This window comes from Oncorhynchus masou, chromosome 19 (assembly GCF_036934945.1).
Source record: "Oncorhynchus masou masou isolate Uvic2021 chromosome 19, UVic_Omas_1.1, whole genome shotgun sequence".
NCBI lineage: Eukaryota > Metazoa > Chordata > Actinopteri > Salmoniformes > Salmonidae > Oncorhynchus > Oncorhynchus masou.
This window is the reverse complement of record NC_088230.1, coordinates 39,973,483-39,998,433: the sequence shown is the minus strand read 5'-3', so window position 1 is coordinate 39,998,433 and position 24,951 is coordinate 39,973,483. Positions and strand designations below refer to the sequence as shown.

General features: G+C 44.2%; 1 protein-coding gene across 14 annotated transcripts in view; it reads left to right on the top strand.

Annotated features, from left to right (window-relative positions):
* The window catches only part of LOC135506264 (microtubule-associated protein RP/EB family member 3-like), a 42,289-nt gene that overhangs the window by 14,647 nt on the left and 2,691 nt on the right, over positions 1-24,951 (top strand). For all 14 annotated transcript variants that reach the window (XM_064925786.1, XM_064925785.1, XM_064925788.1 and 11 more), the window contains 5 exons: positions 609-733; positions 812-957; positions 4,654-4,810; positions 16,889-17,022; positions 19,207-19,359. In XM_064925786.1, coding sequence (XP_064781858.1) covers positions 609-733; positions 812-957; positions 4,654-4,810; positions 16,889-17,022; positions 19,207-19,359 — 715 coding nt within the window. The remainder of the gene's footprint in view (positions 1-608; positions 734-811; positions 958-4,653; positions 4,811-16,888; positions 17,023-19,206; positions 19,360-24,951) is intronic.

Sequence of the window (24,951 nt, the reverse complement as noted above, 5' to 3'; positions counted from 1 at the left end):
GATACCGATTATTCAGCCGACTCTCCCCCTCTCACTCTCCCCCCTCCCTCTCTCCCCCTCTCACTCTCCACCTCTGTCTCTCTCCCCTCCCTCTCTCCCCCTCTCACTCTCCACCTCTGTCTCTCCCCCCTCCCTCTCTCCCCCTCTCACTCTCCACCTGTCTCTCCCCCCTCCCTCTCTCCCCCTCTCACTCTCCCATCTCTCTCTCCCTCTCTCTTTCTGTCCCCCTCTCTGTCTCTCTACCTCTCTCTTTCTCCCCCCTCTCTGTCTCTCTCTCCACCCCTCTTTCTTTCTCGCTCTCTCGTGTCTCTAAGAGCCTTTGTGTGTGTGTGTGTGTGTGTGTGTGTGTGTGTGTGTGTGTGTGTGTGTGTGTGTGTGTGTGTGTGTGTGTGTGTGTGTGTGTGTGTGTGTGTGTGTGTGTGTGTGTGTGTGTGTGTGTGTGTGTGTGCCCTTAGGTGTTTCATTCGATTATGTTTAACCTTGTTTTCAAACATGAACACTGTTTTTGTAAACATGAGATTTAACGTAAAAGGATTGTGTTTTAACCATTCATGACTATTAATGTAATATAATCTTAAACTCTGTTTGTGCCTGCCTGTGTGTTGCAGGTTGATGGCGGTGAATGTATTCTCCATCTCTTCGGCTCTGGAGAACCTGAGTCGTCATGAGATGCTGTCCTGGGTCAACGACTCTCTACGGCTCACCTACACCAAGATAGAACAACTGTGTTCAGGTAACACGCACACATTTCAATCATTTAGATTAATGTCATAATGAATGATATGCTAACTTGTAAATGTTGTGTGTGTAGGTGCAGTGTATTGTCAGTTCATGGACATGTTGTTCCCTGGCTGTGTTCTGCTGAAGAAGGTGAAGTTCGCAGCCCGGCTGGAACATGAGTTCATCAACAACTTCAAGGTCCTACAGGCCTCCTTCAAGAGAATGGGCGTAGACAAGGTACACACACACACACACACGCACACACACCCTTACCTACAAGCCCTCCTTCAAGAGGACGAGCGTAGACAAGGTATCATCATCAACAATGAAAGGTCCAAATTCTGTTTTTCTTTGTCTTTTTTTGTCGCGTCTTGTACAACGGCTGTTGAAACTAACACTGTAAAAGTTTGAAACAAATAAATGTAATCAGTGTTATTTCCTGGTAGTTTTTGGATGAAAATACCATCTACACAGGACCTTCTGGTCAGCAGGTTTTACATTTTACATTACAGCCCATTCTTGCACAATCAATGCTTGGAGTTTGTCAGAATTTGTGGGTTTTTGTTTGTCCACCCACCTCTTGGGGATTGACCACAAGTTCTTAATGGGATTAAGGTCTGGGGAGTTTCCTGGCTATGGACCAAAAATATCGATGTTTTGTTCCCTGAGCCACTTAGTTATCACTTTTGCCTTATGGCAAGGTGCTCCATCATGTTGGAAAAGGCATTGTTCATTACCAAACTGTTCCTGGATGGTTGGGAGAAGTTGCTCTCGGAGGATGTGTTGGTACCATTCTTTACTCATGGCTGTGTTCTTAGGCAACATTGTGAGTGATCCCTCGCCCTTGGCTGAGAAGCAACCCCACACATGAATGGTCTCAGGATGCTTTACTGTTGGCATGACACAGGACTGATGGTAGCGCTCACCTTGTCTTCTCCGGACAAGCTTTTTTCCGAATGCCCCAAACAATCGGAATGGGGATTTATCAGAGACAATGACTTTACCACAGTCCTCAGCAGTCCAATCCCTGTACCTTCTGCAGAATATCAGTCTGTCCCTGATGTGTTTCCTGGAGTGAAGTGGCTACTTTGCTGCTCTTCTTGACACCAAGCCATCCTCCAAAAGTCTTTGCCTCATTGTGCGTGCAGATGCACCTCCCTGCTGCCATTCCTGAGCAAGCTCTGTACTGGTGGTGCCCCGATCCCGCAGCTGAATCAACTTTAGGAGATGGTCCTGGCGCTTGCTGGACTTTCTTGGGCGACTTGAAGCCTTCTTCTCAACAATTGAACAGCTCTTCTTGAAGTTCTTGATGATCCGATAAATGGTTGATTTAGGTGCAATCTTACTGGCATCAATATCCTTGCCTGTGAAGCCCTTTTTGTGCAAAGCAATGATGACGGCACGTGTTTCCTTGCAGGTAACCATGGTTGATAGGGGAAGAACAATGATTCTAAGCACCACCCTCCTTTTGAAGCTTCCAGTCTGTTATTCAAACTCAATCAGTTTGACAGAGTGATCTCCAGCCTTGTCCTCGTCACCACTCACACCTGTGTTAATGAGAGAATCACTGACATGATGTCAGCTGGTCCTTTTGTGGCAGGGCTGAAATGCAGTGGGGATGTTTTTTGGGGATTCAGTTGCAATTCATCTGATCACTCTTCATAACATTCTGGAGTTTATGCAAATTGCCATCATACAAACTGAGGCAGCAGACTTTGTGAAAATTAATATGCGTGTCATTCTCAAAACTTTTGGCCACGACTGTACAAACTAGAGGTCGGCCGATACCGATTATTGGAGGACCAAAACAAAACCGATACCAATTAAACGTCCAATTTTTATTTGTATTTTATTTATTTGTAATAATGACAATTACAACAATACTAAATTAACACTTATTTTAACTTAATATAATACATCAATAAAATCAATTTAGCCTCAAATAAATAATGAAACATGTTCAATTTCGTTTAAATAATGCAAAAACAAAGTGTTGGAGAAGTAAAAGTGCAATATGTGCCATGTAAAAAAGCTAACGGTTAAGTTCCTTGCTCAGAACATGAGAACATATGACAGTTGGTGGTTCCTTTTAACATGAGTCTTCAATATTCCCAGGTAACAAGTTTTAGGTTGTAGTTATTATAGGACTATTTCTCTCCACACCATTTGTATGTCATATTCCTTTGACTATTGGATGTTCTTATAGGCACATTAGTATTGCCAGTGTAACAGTATAGTTTCCGTCCCTCTCCTCACCCCTACCTGGGCTCGAACCAGGAACACATTGACAACAGCCACCCTTGACGCATCGTTACCCATCGCTCCACAAAAGCCGCGGCCCTTGCAGGGCAAGGGGAACAACTACTCCAAGTCTCAGAGCGAGTGACGTCACTGATTGAAACGCTATTAGCGTGCACCCCGTTAACTAGCTAGCCATTTCACATCGGTTACACCAGCCTAATCTCGGGAGTTGATCGGCTTGAAGTCATAAACAGCGCAATGCTTGAAGCATTGCGAAGAGCTGCTGGCAAAACGCACGAAAGTGCTGTTTGAATGAATGCTTACGAGCCTGCTGCTGCCTACCACCGCTCAGTCAGACTGCTCTATCAAATCATAGACTTAATTATAACATAATAACACACAGAAATACGAGCCTTTGGTCATTAATATGGTCACACAAAAAAAACATTTTCTTTCAGTGAAATACGGAACTGTTCCGTATTTTATCTAACGGGTGGTATCCCTAAGTCTAAATATTGCTGTTACATTGTACAACCTTCAATGTTATGTCATAATTACATACAAATCTGGAAAATTAGTTCGCAACGAGCCAGGCGGCCCAAACTGTTGCATGTACCCTGACTATGTGTGCAATGAACGCAAGAGAAATGACACAATTTCACCTGGTTAATATTGCCTGCTAACCTGGATTTCTTTTAGCTAAATATGCAGGTTTAAAAATATATACTTCTGTGTATTGATTTTAAGAAAGGCATTGATGTTTATGGTTCGGTACAGTCGTCCAACGATTGTTTAATCAACCCCCGTCTGGCGAAGTTGGCTTTCTTTGTTAGGAAGAAATAGTCTACACACAGTTCGCAACGAGGCAGGCGGCCCAAACTGCTGCATATACCCTGACTCTGTTGCAAGAAAAGTGACAATTTTACCTAGTTAAAATAAATTAATGTGAAATAAATAATACAAATGAACAGCAAACATTCCAAAAGAATAAAGACATTTTTTAAAGTACAAAGGGGAAAATAAATAAACATAAATATAGGTTGTATTTACAATGGTGTTTGTTCTTCACTGGTTGGGTCACACATCTTGCTGCTGTGATGGCACACTGTGGGATTTCACCCAGTAGATTTGGGACTTTATCAAAATTGGGTTTGTTTTCTAATTCTTTGTGGATCTGTGTAATCTGAGGGAAATATGTGTCTCTATGGTCATACATTTGGCAGGATGTTAGGAGGTGCAGCTCAGTTTCCACCTCATTTTTTGGGTAGTGTGTCTCTGTGTCCCCATCTGTCTCTCTGTGTCCCCCTCCTCTGTCTCTGTGTCGTCCCCCCTCTGTCTCACTGTGTGTCCCGCTCTGTCTCCGTCGTGACCCCTCTGTCTCTCTCTCTCTCTCGCTCTTTCTCAACCTTCCCAGTAGGGAGGCTGGTGAAGGGTTAATAAAGTATCTCTCTGTCTCAGATCATCCCAGTAGAGGCTAGTGAAGGGTTAATAAAGTGTCTCTCTGTCTCTCTGTCTCAGATCATCCCAGTAGCGGCTGGTGAAGGGTTAATAAAGTATCTCTCTGTCTCTCTGTCTCAGATCATCCCAGTAGAGAGGCTGGTGAAGGGTTAATAAAGTATCTCTCTGTCTCAGATCATCCCAGTAGAGACTGGTGAAGGGTTAATAAAGTATCTCTCTGTCTCTCTGTCTCAGATCATCCCAGTAGAGAGGCTGGTGAAGGGGAGGTTTCAGGATAACTTTGAGTTCATCCAATGGTTTAAGAAGTTTTTTGATGCCAACTACGATGGGAAGGAGTATGACCCTGTGGCCACACGCCAGGGGCAGGAGGGCGCCCCCTCACCCAACCCAGGTACAAACACACCCTCTTATCATATCACCTCCTCCAACGCCTCTGACCAGGTCAACTCATTATCCACAAACCCAAACGACTCTCCTCTTCCTCCATTCTGTGTGTGTGTGTGCCAGTTTCTCAAAATGCGCATGTCTCAGACCATCCCAGTAGAGGCTGGTGAAGGGTTAATAAAGTATCTCTCTGTCTCAGATCAACCCAGTAGAGGCTGGTGAAGGGTTAATAAAGTATCGATCTGTCTCAGACCATCCCAGTAGAGAGGCTAGTGAAGGGTTAATAAAGTATCGGTCTGTCACAGACCATCCCAGTAGAGGCTGGTGAAGGGTAAATAAAGTATCTCTCTGTCTCAGACCATCCCAGTAGAGGCTGGTGAAGGGTGAATAAAGTGTCTCTCAACCCATCCCAAACGTTCACGTCATAGAGTACTATATTGTAGCTGGTCCCATCAGATAACCTGGCATACGTTAGCCCCAGAGGAGGCATCTGAGGGGAGGCTCATAATAATGTCTGGAATGGAGTCAATGGAATAGAAACCACGTGCTTGATGTGTTTGATACCATCTGTTTGTTTGTGTTTTGCTGCGTCTCAATCCAACATTAGAGATATCTGTTTGTTTGCGTTGGCTGTGTCTCAATCCAACATTAGAGATATCTGTTTGTTTGTGTTTTGCTGCGTCTCAATCCAACACACCCGCCTATGTCACACTTCCCCATCTGCGGTGAATGGTAACAAGGCTCGAGCACTGTTTGTCTGGCCATGAGACATCCCGAAAATAAGTCTTCTCACAAAATCTTCTGTAGCGTCCAAACAGTTTGTCATACAAACTATAATGAAAGTCACACAATGGTTTTCTTAATTTTGCTCTACGACCCTCTGGGACTCGTCTGAAGTCGGTACAGCCGATCTGCTAACTTCTGTCTGTAGCACCCGAACCATTTGGGCTACACACTAACATGACACCTCTGTGGAAAAGTGAGACTCACGAACACATACACTACCGTTCAAAAGTTTGGTGTCACTTAGAAATGTCCTTGTTTTTTATAGAAAAGCAAAAAGAAATTGTCCATTAAAATAACATCAAATTGATCAGAAATACAGTGTAGACATGGCTAATGTTGTAAATGACTATTGTAGCTGGAAACGGCAGATTTTTTATGGAATATCTACATAGGAGTACAGAGGCCCATTATCAGCAACCCTCACTCCTGTGTTCCAATGGCATGTTGTGTTAGCTAATCCAAGTTTTTATAATTTTAAAAGGATAATTGTTCATTAGAAAACCCTTTTACAATTATGTTATCACAGCTGAAAACTGTTGTCCTGATTAAAGAAGCAATAAAACTGGCCTTTAGACTAGTTGAGTATCTGGAGCATCAGCATTTGTGGTTCGATTACAGGCTCAAAATGGCCAGAAACAAAGAACTTTCTTCTGAAACTCGTCAGTCTATTCTTGTACTGAGAAAGAATATTGAAGGCTATTCCATGTGAGAAATTACCAAGAAACTGAAGATCTGATACAACGCTGTGTACTACTCCCTTCACAGAACAGCGCAAACTGGCCCTAACCAGAATTGAAAGTCCTCAACTGGCTGGCAGCTTCATTAAATAATACCCACAAAACACCAGTCTCAACGTCAACAGTGAAGAGGCGACTCCGGGATGCTGGCCTTCTAGGCAAAGTTGCAAAGAAAAAGCCATATCTCAGACTGGCCAATAAAAAGAAAAGATTAAGATGGGCAAAAGAACACAGCCACTGGATAGAGGAACTCTGAATTGAGTTAAACTACCACCAAGCTATTGCGAAATGTAATTAAATAAATATAGCTACAAGCAGCAATGCCGGGGTTCAAGCTGTCGGGCCACTTTGCCACCATCAGGACAAATTGGACACATCGCCACGCTTGCCAAATATCAGAACTCAAAATTAAACAGATCATGCAATATGCATATTGTGAACTATTGTTAACGATGTTGACTACTTTAAACCACTTCTTCTCCAGAACCGCTAGACCGACCGGCACCAAATTTCATATATAGCATCTATGGATGTATATTTTCGAAGAATTTTGCTCAAACAACATGGCCGCAATAAGCGGCATTAATTATTTTTCCTTTCCAACAGCACCACCCTGCGGTCAAACGGAACCATACTTTACAGATTAGCCAGACTCATATCCCTGAGCATATGCGCTAAATCACATCACTGAGTCAAACAGAACAAGAGATGTAAACATGTGCCTGTTATAATGCCACCGTGTGGTTGATCTGAATGTGCAGATGTTGACTTTTGACAGTGTTTGGAACCAAGTTTTGTTAACAATACAAATATCCATGACTGATTTATATGCATTTACTGTATATGCTAGACCACGCCCAGGTGAATCCTTATTGGTGAATATGTTGTTTTAGATTCTGAAAAATATTGCATTGGGAGAACTTTGTCCATAGATCAAATCAAATGTTATTAGTCACATGCACCGAATACAGTGAAATGTTATTTACAAGCGCTGAACCAACAATACCCCCAAATAATAAGAATAATAAATAAAAGTAACATAATTAAAGAGCAGCAGTAAAATTACAATAGCGAGGCTATATACAGGCAGTACCGGTACAGTCAATGTGTCAAGGCACCGGTTAGTTGAGGTAATATGTACAAGTAGGTAGAGTTAAAGTGCATAGATAATAAACAGAGAGTAGCAGCAGGGTAAAAGAGGGGGGTGGGGGCAATGCAAATAGTCTGGGTGGCCATTTGATTAGTTGTTCAGGAGTCTTATGGCTTGGGGGTAGAAGCTATTTAGAAGCCTCTTAGACCTAGACTTGGCTCTCCAGTACCGCTTGTCGTGGGGTAGCAGAGAGAACAGTCTATGACTAGGGTGGATGGAGTCATGACAGTTTTTAGGGCCTACCTCTGACACCGCCTGGTATTGAGGTCGTGGATGGCAGGAAGCTTGGCACCTGTAATACCTTGCGGTCGGAGGCCAAGCAGTTGCCATACCAGTCAGGATGCTCTTAATGGTGCAGCTGTATAATCCTTTTGAGGATCTGAGGACCCATGCCAAATCTTGTCAGTCTCCTGAGGGGGAATAGGTTTTGTTGTGTCCTCTTCACAACTGTCTTGGTGTGCTTCGACCATTGTTCGTTTTTTGGTGATGTGGACGCCAAAGAACTTGAAGCTCTTAACCTGCTCTACTACAGCCCCGTCAATGAGCATGGGGGCGTGCTCAGTCCTCCTTTTCCTGTAGTCCACAATCATCTCCTTTGTCTTGATCACGTTGAGGGAGAGGTTGTTGTCCTTGCACCACACAGTCAGGTCTTTGACCTCCTCCCTATAGGCATTGTTGTCGGTGATCAGGCCTCCCACTATTGTGGCATCAGCAAACGTAATAATGGTGTTGGAGTAGTGCCTGGCCATGTAGTCATGAGTGAACAGGGAGTACAGGAGGGGACTGAGCACGCACCCCTGAGGGGCCCCTGTGTTGAGGATCAGTGTGGCGGATGTGTTGTTACCTACACTTACTACCTGGGGGCGGCCCATCAGGAAGTCCAGGATCCAGTTGCAGAGGGAGGTGTTTAGTCCCAGGGTCCTTAGCTTAGTGATAAGCTCTGAGTGCACTATGGTGTTGAACACTGAGCTATAGTCAATGAATAGAGATTGCATCATCTGTGGATCTGTTGGTGCGTTATGCAAATTGGAGTGGGTCTAGGGTTTCTGGGATAAATGGTGTTGATTTGAGCCATGACCAGCCTTTCAAAGCATTTCATGTCTACAGACGTGAGTGCTACGTGTCGGTAGTCATTTAGGCAGGTTACCTTAGTGTTCTTGGGCCAGGAACTATGGTGGTCTGCTTGAAACATGTTGGTATTACACACTCGGACAGGGAGAAGTTGAAAATGTCAGTGAAGACACTTGCCAGTTAGTCAGCGCATGTTCGGAATACACGTCCTGGTAATCCGTCTGGCCCTGCAGCCTTGTGAATGCTGACCTGTTGAAAGGTCTTTCTCACATCGGCTCCAGTTAGCATGATCACACAGTCGTCCGGAACATCTGATGCATGTTTCAGTGTTACTTGCCTTGAAGCGAGCATAGAAGTGATTTATCTCGTCTGGTAGGCTCGTGTCACTGGACAGCTCTTGGCTGTGCTTCCATTTGTAGTCTTTAATAGTTTGCAAGCCCTGCCACATAAGACGAGCGTCAGAGCCAGTGTAGTATGATTCAATCTTAGCCCTGTATTGACGTTTTGCCTGTTCATCGGAGGGCATAGCACGATTTCTTATAAGCTTCCGGGTTATAGTCCCACTCCTTTAAAGCGGCAGCTCTACCCTTTAGCTCAGTGCGAATGTTGCCTGTAATCCATGGCTTCTGGTTGGGGTATGTACGTACAGTCATACCCTAACCATGTGAGAGACACAGACTAGGTCTTGACTTTTAAGTCTTTATTGAAGAATCATCTCTTCAGTAGGTCTTATGATTGAGTGTGGTCTGATCCAGGGGTGTGAAGGTGAATGGAAAGGCGCTTCGCTGCTTGAACCCCTAACCAGTTGAACTCCTCAACACTGAAAGGAATTCACAAACATTCAAAAAATAAAAATCTCTTGATCAGCGAGGAAGTTTTTAAATTAGTTTTCATTAATTCATTACAATGAAGTAGTATTTGCAGTTGTCACTATGACAACACCCTGAAAACGCTGAATGGTCTGTGTTGCCACCTTATTAACAGGTCTACAGTGCAGTAGGATGCGTTGATTGACAGGTGTTACTGCACTGCTTTCCATCTACACTCTATTACCGACAGTATGTGGACACCTGCTGGTCCAACAGCTCGTTCAAAAATCGTAGGCAAAAAATATGAGGTTAATATGGAGTTGATCCTCCCCCCTTTGCTGCTATAACAGCTCTTCTGGGAAGGCTTTCCACTAGATGTTGGAGCATTGCTGCTATAACAGCCTCCACTCTTCTGGGAAGGCTTTCCACTAGATGTTGGAGCATTGCTGCTATAACAGCCTCCACTCTTCTGGGAAGGCTTTCCACTAGATTTTGGAGCATTGCTGCTATAACAGCCTCCACTCTTCTGGGAAGGCTTTTCACTAGATGTTGGAACATTGCTGCTATAACAGCCTCCACTCTTCTGGGAAGGCTTTCCACTAGATGTTGGAACATTGCTGCTATAACAGCCTCCACTCTTCTGGGAAGGCTTTTCACTAGATGTTGGAACATTGCTGCTATAACAGCCTCCACTCTTCTGGGAAGGCTTTCCACTAGATGTTGGAACATTGCTGCTATAACAGCCTCCACTCTTCTGGGAAGGCTTTTCACTAGATGTTGGAACATTGCTGCTATTACAGCCTCCACTCTTCTGGGAAGGCTTTCCACTAGATGTTGGAACATTGCTGCTATAACAGCCTCCACTCTTCTGGGAAGGCTTTCCACTAGATGTTGGAATATTGCTGCTATAACAGCCTCCACTCTTCTGGGAAGGCTTTCCACTATATGTTGGAATATTGCTGCTATAACAGCCTCCACGCTTCTGGGAAGGCTTTCCACTAGATGTTGGAGCATTGCTGCTATAACAGCCTCCACTCTTCTGGGAAGGCTTTCCACTAGATGTTGGAACATTGCTGCTATAACAGCCTCCACTCTTCTGGGAAGGCTTTCCACTAGATGTTGGAACATTGCTGCTATAACAGGGGGGACTTGCTTCCATTCAGCCACGAGCATTAGTGAGGTCGGGCACTGATGCTGGGCGATTAGGCCTGGCTCACAGTCGGCGTTCCAATTCATCCCAACGGTGTTTGATGGGGTTGAGGTCAGGTCTCTGTGCAGGACGGTCAAGTTCTTCCACACCGATCTCGACAAACCATTTCTATATGGACCTCGTTTTGCACACGGAGGCATTGTCATGCTTAAACAGGAAAGGGCCTTCCCCAAACTGTTGCTACAATGTTGGAAGCACAGAATCATCTACAATGTCATTGTATGCTGTAGCATTAAGATTTTCCTGGAACTAAGGGGCCTAGCACGAACCATGAAAAACTGTCCCAGACCATTATTCCTCCTCCACCAGACTTTACAGTTCGCACTATGCATGTGGGCAGGTTGCGTTCTCTTGGCATCCGCCAAACTCATAGCCTTCCATCAGACTGCCAGATGGTGAAGCGTGATTCATCACTCCAGAGAACACGTTTCCACTGCTCCAGAGTCCAATGACGGTGAGCTTTACACCACTCCAGTCGACGCTTGGCATTGCGCATGGTGCAATGACTGCTCGGCCATGGAAACCCATTTCATGAAGCTCCCGACAGTTCTTGTGCTGACGTTGCTTCCAGACGCAGTTTAGCACTCGGCTGTCCCGTTCTGTGAGCTTGTGTGGCCTACCAATTCACGTCTGAGCCGTTGTTGCTCCTAGATGTTACCACTTCACAGTAACAATACTTACAGATGACCGGGGCAGCTCTAGCAGGACAGAAATGTGAACTGACTTGTTGGAAAGTTGGCATCCCATGACGGTGCCACGGAGCTCTTCAGTAAAGCCATTCTACTGCCATTGTTTGTCTATGGAGATTGTATGGGGGCTGTGGGCTCGATTTTATACACCTGTCAGCAATGGGTGTGGCTGAAATAGCCGAATCCACAAATTTGAAGGGGTGTCTACATCATTTTGTATATATAGTGTATGTCAACATTTGTAATTGGCTGATGCAGAACTTGTTCCAGGAAATAATCACTGTCATCTGTTATGATTAGCATAGGGCTAACGTGTGGCAGGTTCTCTGATGGGACCAGTTACAATGTAGCGTTCTATCACGTCCAAGTATATCAACGATTTTAATTGGCTGATGCGCATTTTCAGACAGAAAAATTGATTACATTTTTCAAAATCTTCTATTGTTTACAAGTATGGCCCCTGTATGTTTAGACTACTTTCCCTCCCTCCCTCCCTCCCTCCCTCCCTCCCTCCCTCCCTCCCTCCCTCCCTCCCTCCCTCCCTCCCTCCCTCCCTCCCTCCCCCTCCCTCCCTCCCTCCCTCCCTCCATACCATACCATACCATACCATACCATACCATACCATACCATACCATACCATACCATACCATACCATACCATCCCATCAGTCTGTGGTTCTGTTTTCATTCTGAGTGTTGTAATTATTATTATTATTATAAATGTTTGTTCTGGAACCTGTTGTTGTTTTGCTGTGTTTTTTTTGTGTTGGTTCTTCTGCTGTTGCTCTAAGTCAGGTATTCCCAAACTGGGTACACGCAATGCCGTAACATTTTTTTTATTTTTTTTTAAATGTTTCTTCACATTTTCAAACAGTACATTTATATTTTCGAAAAGGGCTATACATTTGGAGGTCTTTTTCTTGCCTGAGTAACCTCGTTTCACTGCCAAAAATAAAATTAAACCATCTAGTGTTCAGCGAAATAACAACACAATTTCAAATACTGGCAGCTGAGTCAAATAATTAAGTCCGGCGCCGACAGAGATGGCCGCCTCGCTTCGCGTTCCTAGGAAACTATGCAGTTTTTTGTTTTTTTACGTGTTATTTCTTACATTAGTACCCCAGGTCATCTTAGGTTTCATTACATACAGTCGAGAAGAACTACTGTATATAAGATCAGCGTCAACTCAACATCAGTACGACCAAGAATATGTTTTTCGCGACGCGGATCCTGTGTTCTGCCTTACAAACAGGACAACGGAATGGATCACATGCAGCGACCAAAAAAAACGACTCCGAAAAAGAGGGAAACGTGGGGGTCTTCTGGTCAGACTACGGAGACGGGCACATCGTGCCCCACTTCCTAGCATTCTTCTTGCCAATGTCCAGTCTCTTGACAACAAGGTTGATGAAATCCGAGCAAGGGTAGCATTCCAGAGGGACATCAGAGACTGTAACGTCCTGTGCTTCACGGAAACATGGCTCACTGGAGAGACCCTGGGTCTCGACCCCGCCCTGTGCAACTGGGTACTGGACTTCCTGACGGGCCGCCCCCAGGTGGTGAGGGTAGGTAACAACATCTCCTCCCCGCTGATCCTCAACACTGGGGCCCCACAAGGGTGCGTTCTGAGCCTTCTCCTGTACTCCCTGTTCACCCACGACTGCGTGGCCACGCACGCCTCCAACTCAATCATGAAGTTTGCGGACGACACAACAGTGGTAGGCTTGATTACCAACAACGACGAGACGGCCTACAGGGAGGAGGTGAGGTCCCTCGGAGTGTGGTGTCAGGAAAATAACCTCACACTCAACGTCAACAAAACTAAGGAGATGATTGTGGACTTCAGGAAACAGCAGAGGGAACACCCCCCTATCCACATCGATGGAACAGTAGTGGAGAGAGTAGCAAGTTTTAAGTTCCACGGCATACACATCACAGACAAAATGAATTGGTCCACTCACACAGACAGCATCGTGAAGAAGGCGCAGCAGGGCCTCTTCAACCTCAGGAGGCTGAAGAAATTCGGCTTGTCACCAAAAGCACTCACAAACTTCTACAGATGCACAATCGAGAGCATCCTGGTGGGCTGTATCACCGCCTGGTACGGCAACTGCTCCGCCCTCAACCGTAAGGCTCTCCAGAGGGTAGTGAGGTCTGCACAACGCATCACCGGGGGCAAACTACCTGCCCTCCAGGACACCTACACCACCCGATGTTACAGGAAGGCCATAAAGATCATCAAGGACATCAACCACCCGAGCCACTGCCTGTTCACCCTGCTATCATCCAGAAGGCGAGGCCAGTACAGGTGCATCAAAGCTGGGACCGAGAGACTGAAAAACAGCTTCTATCTCAAGGCCATCAGACTGTTAAACAGCCACCACTAACATTGAGTGGCTACTGCCAACACACTGACTCAACTCCAGCCACTTTAATAATGGGAATTGATGGGAAATGATGTAAATATATCACTAGCCACTTTAAACAATGCTACCTTATATAATGTTACTTACCCTACATTATTCATCTCATATGCATACGTATATACTGTACTCTATATCATCGACTGCATCCTTATGTAATACATATATCACTAGCCACTTTAACTATGCCACTTTGTTTACATACTCATCTCATATGTATATACTGTACTCGATACCATCTACTGTATCTTCCTATGCTGCTCTGTACCATCACTCATTCATATATCCTTATGTACATAATCTTTATCCCCTTACACTGTGTATAAGACAGTAGTTTAGGAATTGTTAGTTAGATTACTTGTTGGTTATTACTGCATTGTCGGAACTAGAAGCACAAGCATTTCGCTACACTCGCATTAACATCTGCTAACCATGTGTATGTGACAAATAAAATTTGACAAATAAAATTTGATTTGAAATAATTAACATCCAATCACATTAATGGTTACTCTCTCACAGGAATTCCACAAACGGTCCGCATATAGCCAAACGTAGCTGCTGCTCATTCCGTTTGCTCGAAAATTGATAAATCGTTTAAAAAAAGTAAGGCCATATTGCTAGTACTGCTACTACCAGCAGTACTACAGTACTGCACCTGTCGACGACACAAGTGTTTCTGCTTCCACGAACACATCCAATGCTAGCATCAGTAATTCTACATTTGTTGTTAGCCCAGGTAGCATGGACACTGACAGATGTGAATCTGATGCAGCCGAAGAGCTACTGCCCCCTTTCCCAGGAAAGCACCAAGCTACTGACCCCTTACCCAGGAAAGCACCAAGCTACTGACCCCTTACCCAGGAAAGCACCAAGCTACTGACCCCTTACCCGGGAAAGCACCTAACAACAGACAGGGACGTTGGACTATTGAAGAGGTGCAAATATGATGAGAACTACATTGATTTGGGGTTCAATTATATTGGGACTTGTGCCTTTCCTCAGCCACAGTGTGTTATATGTACAAAAGTACTATCTCACAACTTGATGAAACCTTCACTCCCGCGCAGACATTTAGAAACAAAACATGTCAATTTGGAAAATAAGCCACGGGAATTTTTTGAGCGAGAATAAAGAAGACTTTTGAGTAGTAAAACATGTATAAAGCAACAAATACCATTAATAAGAAGGGGATAGAAGCATCTTATATGGTGAGCTACCGAGTGGCTAGGACAGGCAAGCCCATACTATTGTGGAGGACTTAATTCTTCCTGCTGCCACAGAAATGGCTGCTTCGCATACAAGCCAGTGAATTCTATGCGTTACAGCTGGATGAGTCAACAGACGTGGCGGGCCTGACACAGCTCCTGGTATATGTCCGCAACGTTTATGGGGGGGTCAATTAAGGAAGACATCCTCTTCTGCAAACCACTGGAAACCAGGACAACAGGAGAGGGTATTTATAAAGTACTGGACAGCTTTGTGACATCAAATGGACTTTGGTGGTCAAGATGTGTTGGTATCTGTACTGATGGCGCAAAAGCCATGACTGGGCGACATAGTGGAGTGGAAACGCACGTGCAAGCAGTTGCTCCTGACGCCTCTTAGCTACACTGCAGCATCCACCTAGAGGCTCTTGCTGCCAACTTTAACTTTGTTAAAGCAAGGCCCCTGAACTCTCGTGTATTTTCTGCACTATGCAATGATATGAGCAGCGACCATATAACGCTTTTACAACATACAGGAGTGCGTTATCAAGGGGCAAAGTATTGACACATTTTTTAAACTTGTGAAAGTTTTCTTTACTGACCATAATTTTCACGTGTCTGACAGCTTGCATGATGACAAGTTTCTCACACGACTGGCCTGGGTGATATTCTTCTCACCTGAATGATCTGAATCTAGGATTACAGGGACTCCGCAACTACAGTGCCTTGCGAAAGTATTCGGCCCCCTTGAACTTAGCGACCTTTTGCCACATTTCAGGCTTCAAACATAAAGATATACAACTGTATTTTTTTGTGAAGAATCAACAACAAGTGGGACACAATCATGAAGTGGAACGACATTTATTGGATATTTCAAACTTTTTTAACAAATCAAAAACTGAAAAATTGGGCGTGCAGAGTTATGTGCATCCTTTCAAGCACAACCTTCTTATTAACCTGTGGTGAGTTATTCACAGTTTTCAATGAACAAATAAGGTTTTATATGTAAGATGGTTAAATATTATTATATTATTATTTGTGCCCTGGTCCTATAAGAGATTTTTGTCACTTCCCACGAGCCGGATTGTGACAACTCACTCATTCTTATGTTTAATAAATGTATCGTATAGTGTGTGTGTGTGTTGCACTGACCCTGGTGCTAGAGGGGGTACGCAGTTGGAGGTTGAATGTTTGAAGGGGTATAGGACTACAAAACTTTTGGGAACCACTGCTCTGAGGGATACTATTTCTGTGTCAGAAACTCACAGAAAGCTCACGTCAAATTCTCCAGCTAATTTTGAACTTTTCTGTTAAACAAACAATATCCAAAGTATATAATATCATTTACACACACTAAAAGGTAAAAACATTGTCTTGAGTAAAATATGATATACAGCCAACAGCAATCAGATTGTGTTCCAACTGCCCCAGAACCAACTCACCTCATGGCCCACAAATACAGTATGTTCCAACTGCCCCAGAACCAACTCACCTCATGGCCAATAAATACCCCAGTCTCCTCTAACCTAATGACCTAACAGTGTGACCCAGTCTCCCCTAACCTAATGACCTAACAGTGTGACACCAGTCTCCTCTAACCTAATGAGTTAACGGCCCCAGTCTCCTCTAACCTAATGAGTTAACGGCCCCAGTCTCCTCTAACCTAATGAGTTAACGGCACCAGTCTCCTCTAACCTAATGAGTTAACGGCCCCAGTCTCCTCTAACCTAATGAGTTAACGGCCCCAGTCTCCTCTAACCTAATGAGTTAACGGCCCCAGTCTCCTCTAACCTAATGAGTTAACGGCCCCAGTCTCCTCTAACCTAATGAGTTAACAGTGTGACCCCAGTCTTCCCTAACCTAATGAGTTAACAGTGTAACAGACGTCCCCCAATTGTAATCGGGGTCAATGAATCTGGTTTCCTGCTCAATGTCCTGGCAGTAATGTTGCTAGCTGTTGATTGGGTGCTGCTGAGAGGCTTGGTTCTGATTGGCTGTGTTTCCAGGCCCCCAGAGGACATCTCCCACAGTGACCAAGACAGCCCCCTCCAGGCAGATAAACTCTGCCTCCATCCGCAGGGCGATGCCCACTAGAGCAACCAGACCATCAGACGCTGAGATCCTAGAACTGAACCAGCAGGTACACTCACTCACTCACACACACACACACACACACACACACACTCAGCTTCCTCTTTTATTATATATTTATTTTATTTCACCTTTATTTAACCAGGTAGGCCAGTTCTCATTTGCAATTGCGACCTGGCCAAGATAAAGCAAAGCAGTGCGGCACAAACAACAACACAGAGTTACACATGGAGTAAAACAAACATACAGTGAATAATACAGTATAAAAATATATATACAGTGAGTGCAAATGAGGTAAGATAAGGGAGGTGAGGCAATAAATAGGCCATAGTGGCGAAGTAATTGCAATTGAGCAATTACACACTGGAATGGTAGATGTGCAGAAGATGATTGTGCATGTAGAGATACTGGGGTGCAAAGGAGCTAAATAAATAAATAAATACAGTTTGGGGATGAGGTAGGTAGATGGGCTGTTTACAGATGGGCTATGCACAGGAGCAGTGGTCTGTGAGCTTCTCTGACAGCTGGTGCTTAAAGCTAGTGAGGGAGATATGAGTCTCACGTTTCAGTGATTATTTTTCAATTCGTTCCAGTCATTGTTAGCAGAGGACTGGAAGGAAAGGCGGCCAAACGGTGAATTGGCTTTGGGGGTGACCAGTGAGATATACCTGCTGGAGCGCGTGCTATGAGTGGGTGCTGCTATGGTGACCAGTGAGCTGAGATAAGGCAGGTACTTTACCTAGCAAAGACTTATAGATGACCTAGAGCCAGTGGGTTTGGCGACGAGTATGAACCGAGGGCCAGCCAACGAGAGCATACAGGTCGTAGTGGTGGGTAGTATATGGGGCTTTGGTGACAAAACGGATGGCACTGTGATAGACCGCATCCAATTTGCTGAGTAGAGTTGGAGACTATTTCGTAAATGACATTGCCGGAGTCGAGGATCGGTAGGATGGTCAGTTTTACGAGGGTATGTTTGGCAGCATGAGTGAAGGATGCTTTGTTGTGAAATAGGAAGACGATTCTCGATTAAATTTTGGATTGGATATGCTTAATGTGAGTCTGGATGGAGAGTTTACAGTCTAACCAGACACCTAGGTATTTGTAGTTTTCCACATGTTCTAAGTCAGAACCGTCCAGAGTAGTGATGTTGGACCGGCGGGCAGGTGCAGGCAGTGATCGGTTGAAGAGCATGCATTTAGTTTTACTTGTGTTTAAGAGCAGTTGGAGGCCATGGAAGGAGAGTTGTATGGCATTGAAGCTCGTCTGCAGGTTTTTTAACGGTGTCCAAAGAAGGGCCAAAAGTATAAAGGCTGGTGTCGTCTGATGCGTAGAGGTGGATCAGAGACTCACCAGGAGCAGGAGCGACATCATTGATGTATACAGAGAAGAGAGTTGGCCCAAGAATTTAACCCTGCAGTACCCCCATAGAGACTGCCAGAGGCCCGGACAACAGACCCTCCAATCTGACACACTGAATTCTATCAGAGAAGTAGTTGGTGAACCAGGCGAGGCAATCATCTGAGAAACCAAGGCTGTCGAGTCAGCCGATGAGGATGTGGTGATTGACAGAGTCGAAAGCCTTGGCCAGGTCAATGAAGACGGCTGCACAGTACTGTCGTTTATCGATGGTGGTTATGATATCGTTTAGGACCTTGAGCGTGGCTGAGGTGCACCCATGACCAGCTCTGAAACCAGATTGCATAGCGGAGAAATGTACTCTTGCAGCTTTCCAATTATTGGGGATCTCAGACGATACAAAAGAGAGGTTGAACAGGCTAGAAATAGGGGTTGCAACATTTTCGGGAGATAATTTTTGTTTAATTATAGTTTTAGAAAGAAAGGGTCCAGATTGTCGAGCCCGGCTGATTTGTAGTAGTCCAGATTTTGCAGTTCTTACAGAACATCAGCTATCTGGATTTGGGTGAAGGAGAACTGGGGGAGGCTTGGGGTTGCTGTGGGGGGTACCGGGCAGTTGACCGGGGTAGGGGTAGCCAGGTGGAAAGCATGGCCAGCCGTAGAAAAATATTTTTGAAATTCTCAATTATAGTGGATTTATCGGTGGTGACAGTGTTTCCTATCCTCAGAGCAGTGGGCAGCTGGGAGGAGGTGCTCTTATTAGGTGCTCTTACCTCTGCCTCCCCCTTCTCTCTCTCTACCTGTGTGTGTGTGTGTGTGTGTGTGTGTGTGTGTGTGTGTGTGTGTGTGTGTGTGTGTGTGTGTGTGTGTGTAGATGTTGGATCTGAAGCTGACGGTGGATGGTCTGGAGAAAGAGAGAGATTTCTACTTCAGTAAGCTGAGAGACATCGAGTTGATCTGTCAGGAGAATGAGACCAACACCAGCCCAACACTCTCCAAGATCATGGATATACTGTACGCTACTGAGGTAGGACACACTCACACTCACACACACACACACACACTGGATAAAACACACACACACACACACTGGATAAAACACACACACACTGGATAAAACACACACACACACACACACACACTGGATAAAACACACACACACACACTGGATAAAACACACACACACACACACACTGGATAAAACACACACACACACACACACTGGATAAAACACACACACACACACACTGGATAAATCACACACACACACACACACACACACACTGGATAAAACACACACACACACACACACTGGATAAAACACACACACACACACACACTGGATAAAACACACACACACACACTGGATAAAACACACACACACACACAGGATAAAACACACACACACACACTGGATAAAACACACACACACACACACACACACACTGGATAAAACACACACACACACACACTGGATAAAACACACACACACACACACACTGGATAAAACACACACACACACACACACACACTGGATAAATCAAACACACACACTGGATAAATCACACACACACACTGGATAAATCACACACACACACACACTGGATAAATCACACACACACACACACTGGATAAATCACACACACACACACACTGGATAAAACACACACACACACACACACTGGATAAAACACACACACTGGATAAAACACACACACACACACACACACACTGGATAAAACACACACACACTGGATAAAACACACACACTGGATAAAACACACACACACACACACACACACACTGGATAAAACACATACACACACACTGGATAAAACACACACACACACACACACTGGATAAAACACACACACACACACACTGGATAAAACACACACACACACACTGGATAAAACACACACACACACACACACACTGGATAAAACACACACACACACTGGATAAAACACACACACACACACACTGGATAAAACACACACACACACACACTGAATAAAACACACACACACTGGATAAATCAGACACACACACACACTGGATAAAACACACACGCACACGCACTGGATAAAACACACACGCACACACACTGGATAAAACACACACACACACACTGGATAAAACACACACACACACACACACACACTGGAAAAAACACACACACACACACACTGGATAAAACACACACACACTGGATAAAACACACACACACTGGATAAATCAGACACACACACACACACACACACACACACACACTGGATAAAACTCACACACACACTGGATAAATCAGACACACACACACACACCCACACTGAATAAAGCACACACACACACTGGATAAAACAGACACACACACTGGATAAAACAGACACACACACACACACACTGGATAAAACACACACACACACACACACTGAATAAAACACACACACACACACACTGAATAAAACACACTGCATAAAACACACACACACACACACACTGAATGAAACAGACACACACACTGGATAAATCAGACACACACACACACTGAATAAAACACACACACACTGGATAAATCAGACACACACACACTGGATAAAACTCACACACACACACACACACCCACACTGAATAAAACACACACACACACACTGAATAAAACACACACACACTGGATAAATCAGACACACACACACACTGAATAAAACACACACACACTGGATAAATCAGACACACACACACTGAATAAAACACACACACACACACTGGATAAAACAGACACACACACTGGATAAAACAGACACACACACACACACACTGGATAAAACAGACACACACACACACTGGATAAAACAGACACACACACACACTGGATAAAACAGACACACACACACACACACACTGGATAAAACAGACACACACACACTGGATAAAACAGACACACACACACACACACTGGATAAAACAGACACACACACACACACACTGGATAAAACAGACACACACACACACACGATAAAACAGACACACACACACACACACACACTGGATAAAACAGACACACACACACACACACACATACACACACTCACACACACACTGGATAAAACAGACACACACACACACACACACACACTGGATAAAACAGACACACACACACACTGGATAAAACAGACACACACACACACACACACACACACACTGGATAAAACAGACACACACACACACACACTGGATAAAACAGACACACACACACACACACACACACTGGATAAAACAGACACACACACACACACACTGGATAAAACAGACACACACACACACACACACACACACACACACACTGGATAAAACAGACACACACACACACACACACACTGGATAAAACAGACACACACACACACACTGGATAAAACAGACACACACACACACACTGGATAAAACAGACACACACACACACACACACACACACACTGGATAAAACAGACACACACACACACACACACACACTGGATAAAACAGACACACACACACACTGGATAAAACAGACACACACACACACACACACTGGATAAAACAGACACACACACACACTGGATAAAACAGACACACACACACTGGATAAAACAGACACACACACACACACACACACACACACTGGATAAAACAGACACACACACACTGAATAAAACAGACACACACACACACTCACTGGATAAAACAGACACACACACATACACACATGGAATAAAACACACACACACACACTGAATAAAGGGTTTTTCTTAATTTTTTACAATTTTCTACATATATGAAATAACATATATGGAATCATGTAGTAACCAAATAAGTGTTAAACAAATCAAAATATATTTAGTAGCCACCCTTTGATTTTATGACAGCTGCGTGACAATTTTGATGTCTTCACTATTATTCAACAATGTAGAAAATAGTAAAAAATAAAGAAAAACCCTGGAATGAGGTCAAACTTTTGACTGGTACTGTACTTGTGTATGTTGAAACACACTGTATACAGCATGGCATTCGGAAAGTTTTCAGAAAAAGTACCCCTCGACTTTTTTCACCATTTTGTTACATCACAACCTTATTCTAAAATGTATAGGATTGTTTTTTCCCCCTCATCGATCTACACACAATACCCCATAATGACATTACAATACCCCATAATGACATAACAAAACCCCATAATGACATCACAATACCCCATAATGACATAACAATACCCCATAATGACAAAGCATAAACAGGTGTTTAGACATTTTGGCAACTTATAAAAAAATGTAAAACTGAAATATCACATTTACATTAGTATTCAGACCTTTTACTCAGTACTTTGTTGAAGCACCTTTAGCAGCGATTACAGCCTGGAGTCTTCTTGGGTAAGACTCTACAAGCTTGGCACACCTGTATTTGGGGAGTTTCTCCCATTCTTCTCTGCAGATCCTCTCAAGCTCTGTCAGGTTAGATGAGTATCGCTGCACAGCTACTTTCAGATATCTCTAGAGATGTTAAATCGGGTTCAAGTCCGGGCTCTGGCTTGGTCATTCAAGGACATTCAGAGTCCCGAATCCACTCCTGCTTTGTCTTGGCTGTGTGCTTTGTGTCGTTGTCCTGTTGGAAGGTGAGCCTTCGCCCCAGTCTGAGGTCCTGAGCACTCTGGAGCAGGTTTTCATCAAGGATCTCTACTTTGCTCCATTCATCTTTCCCTCGATCCTGACTAGTTCCCCAGTCCCTGCCGCTGAAAAACATCCCCACAGCATGATGCTGCCACCACCATGCTTCACAGTAGGGATGGTGCCAGGTTTCCTCCAGATGTGACGCTTGTCATTTAGGCCAAAGAGTTCAATCTTGGTTTCATCATTCCAGAGAAACTTGTTTCTCATGTTCTGAGAGTCCTTAAGGTGCCTTTTGGCAAACTGTCATGCGGGCTGTCATGTGCCTTTTACTGAGGAGTGGCTTCTTTTTGGCCACTCTACCATAAAGGCCTGATTGGTGGAGTGCTGCAGAGATGGTTATCCGTCTGGAAGGTTCTCCCATCTGCACAGAGGAACTCTGGAGCTCTGTCAGAATACCCATTGGGTTCTTGGCCACCTCCCTGACCAAGGACCTTCTCCCCCAATTGCTCAGTTTGGCCAGGTGGCCAGCTCTAGGAAGAGTCTCGGTGGTTCCAAACTTCTTCTATTTAAGAATTATGGAGGCCACTGTGTTCTTGGGGACCTTCAATGCTGCAGAAATGTTTTGGTACCCTTCCCAGATCTGTGCCTCGACACAATCCTGTCTCGGAGCTCTACGGACAATTCCTTCAACCTCATGGCTTGGTTTTTTTCTCTGACAACTGTTGGACCTTATATAGACAGTTGTGTTCCCTTCCCCAATTTTTTTATTTTTTATTTAACATTAAATTAACTAGGCAAGTCAGTTAAGTACAAATTCTTATTTACAATGACGGCATAACCTGGCCAAACCCGGACAATGTTGGGCCAATTGTGTTCTGCCCTATGGGACTCCCAATCACGGCTGGTTGTAATACAGCCTGGAATCAAACCAGGGTTTGTAGTGACACCTCTAGCATTGAGATACAGTGCCTTAGACCGCTGCGCCTCTCGGGAGCCCAAAATCATATCCAATCAATTTAATTTATATAAGGTGGACTCCAATCAAGTTGTAGAAACATCTCAAGGATGATCAACGGAAACAGGATGCACCTGAGCTCAATTTCGAGTTTCATTGCAGTGTCTGAATACCTATGTAAATAAGGTATTTCTGTTTCTTATTTTTAATACATTTGCAAAAATTATCATTATGGGGTGTTGTGTGTAGATTGATGAGAAAAAAACGTGTTTAATGTATTTTAGAAGAAGACTGTAACGTAACAAAATGTGAAAAAAGTGAAGGGGTCTGAATACCTTCTGAATGGGTTGTATATTGCCATCCACAGTAGAGGGAGGTGTCCTGTGATTACACACAGTCCTACATGAGCAGCTGCTGCTCCATCAACTCGAAGCTTCTAAAAGTAATGTTCAAAATAGGAGGTAGAATTAATCAAGCTAATAAAATATTAACAAACTGTTTAATAGTCATACTAACAATTGTTTGTTTTGTTTGTTTTTTATGAGTGTTGTGAAGTTCAGTGTTTTACAACTTGACGTGAGAAGGTTCCTCACCATCAATGTCGTCTAAACGGCTTTCCATGGATTATAACTTGCCCATAGACTCACGTTATAAAACACTCAAGTTCCCCTATAAGTGTATGAAACTAGGTTACCAGCTAGGTTACCAGGTTACCAGCTAGGTTACCAGCTAGGCTACCAGGTTAACAGCTAGGTTACCAGCTAGGCTACCAGGTTACCAGCTAGGTTACCAGCTAGGTTACCAGGTTACCAGCTAGGTTACCAGCTAGGCTACCAGGTTAACAGCTAGGTTACCAGCTAGGCTACCAGGTTACCAGCTAGGTTACCAGGTTACCAGCTAGGTTACCAGCTAGGCTACCAGGTTAACAGCTAGGTTACCAGCTAGGCTTTAAGCTAGGTTACCAGCCAGGTTACCAGCTAGGTTACCAGCTAGGCTACCAGGTTAACAGCTAGGTTACCAGCTAGGC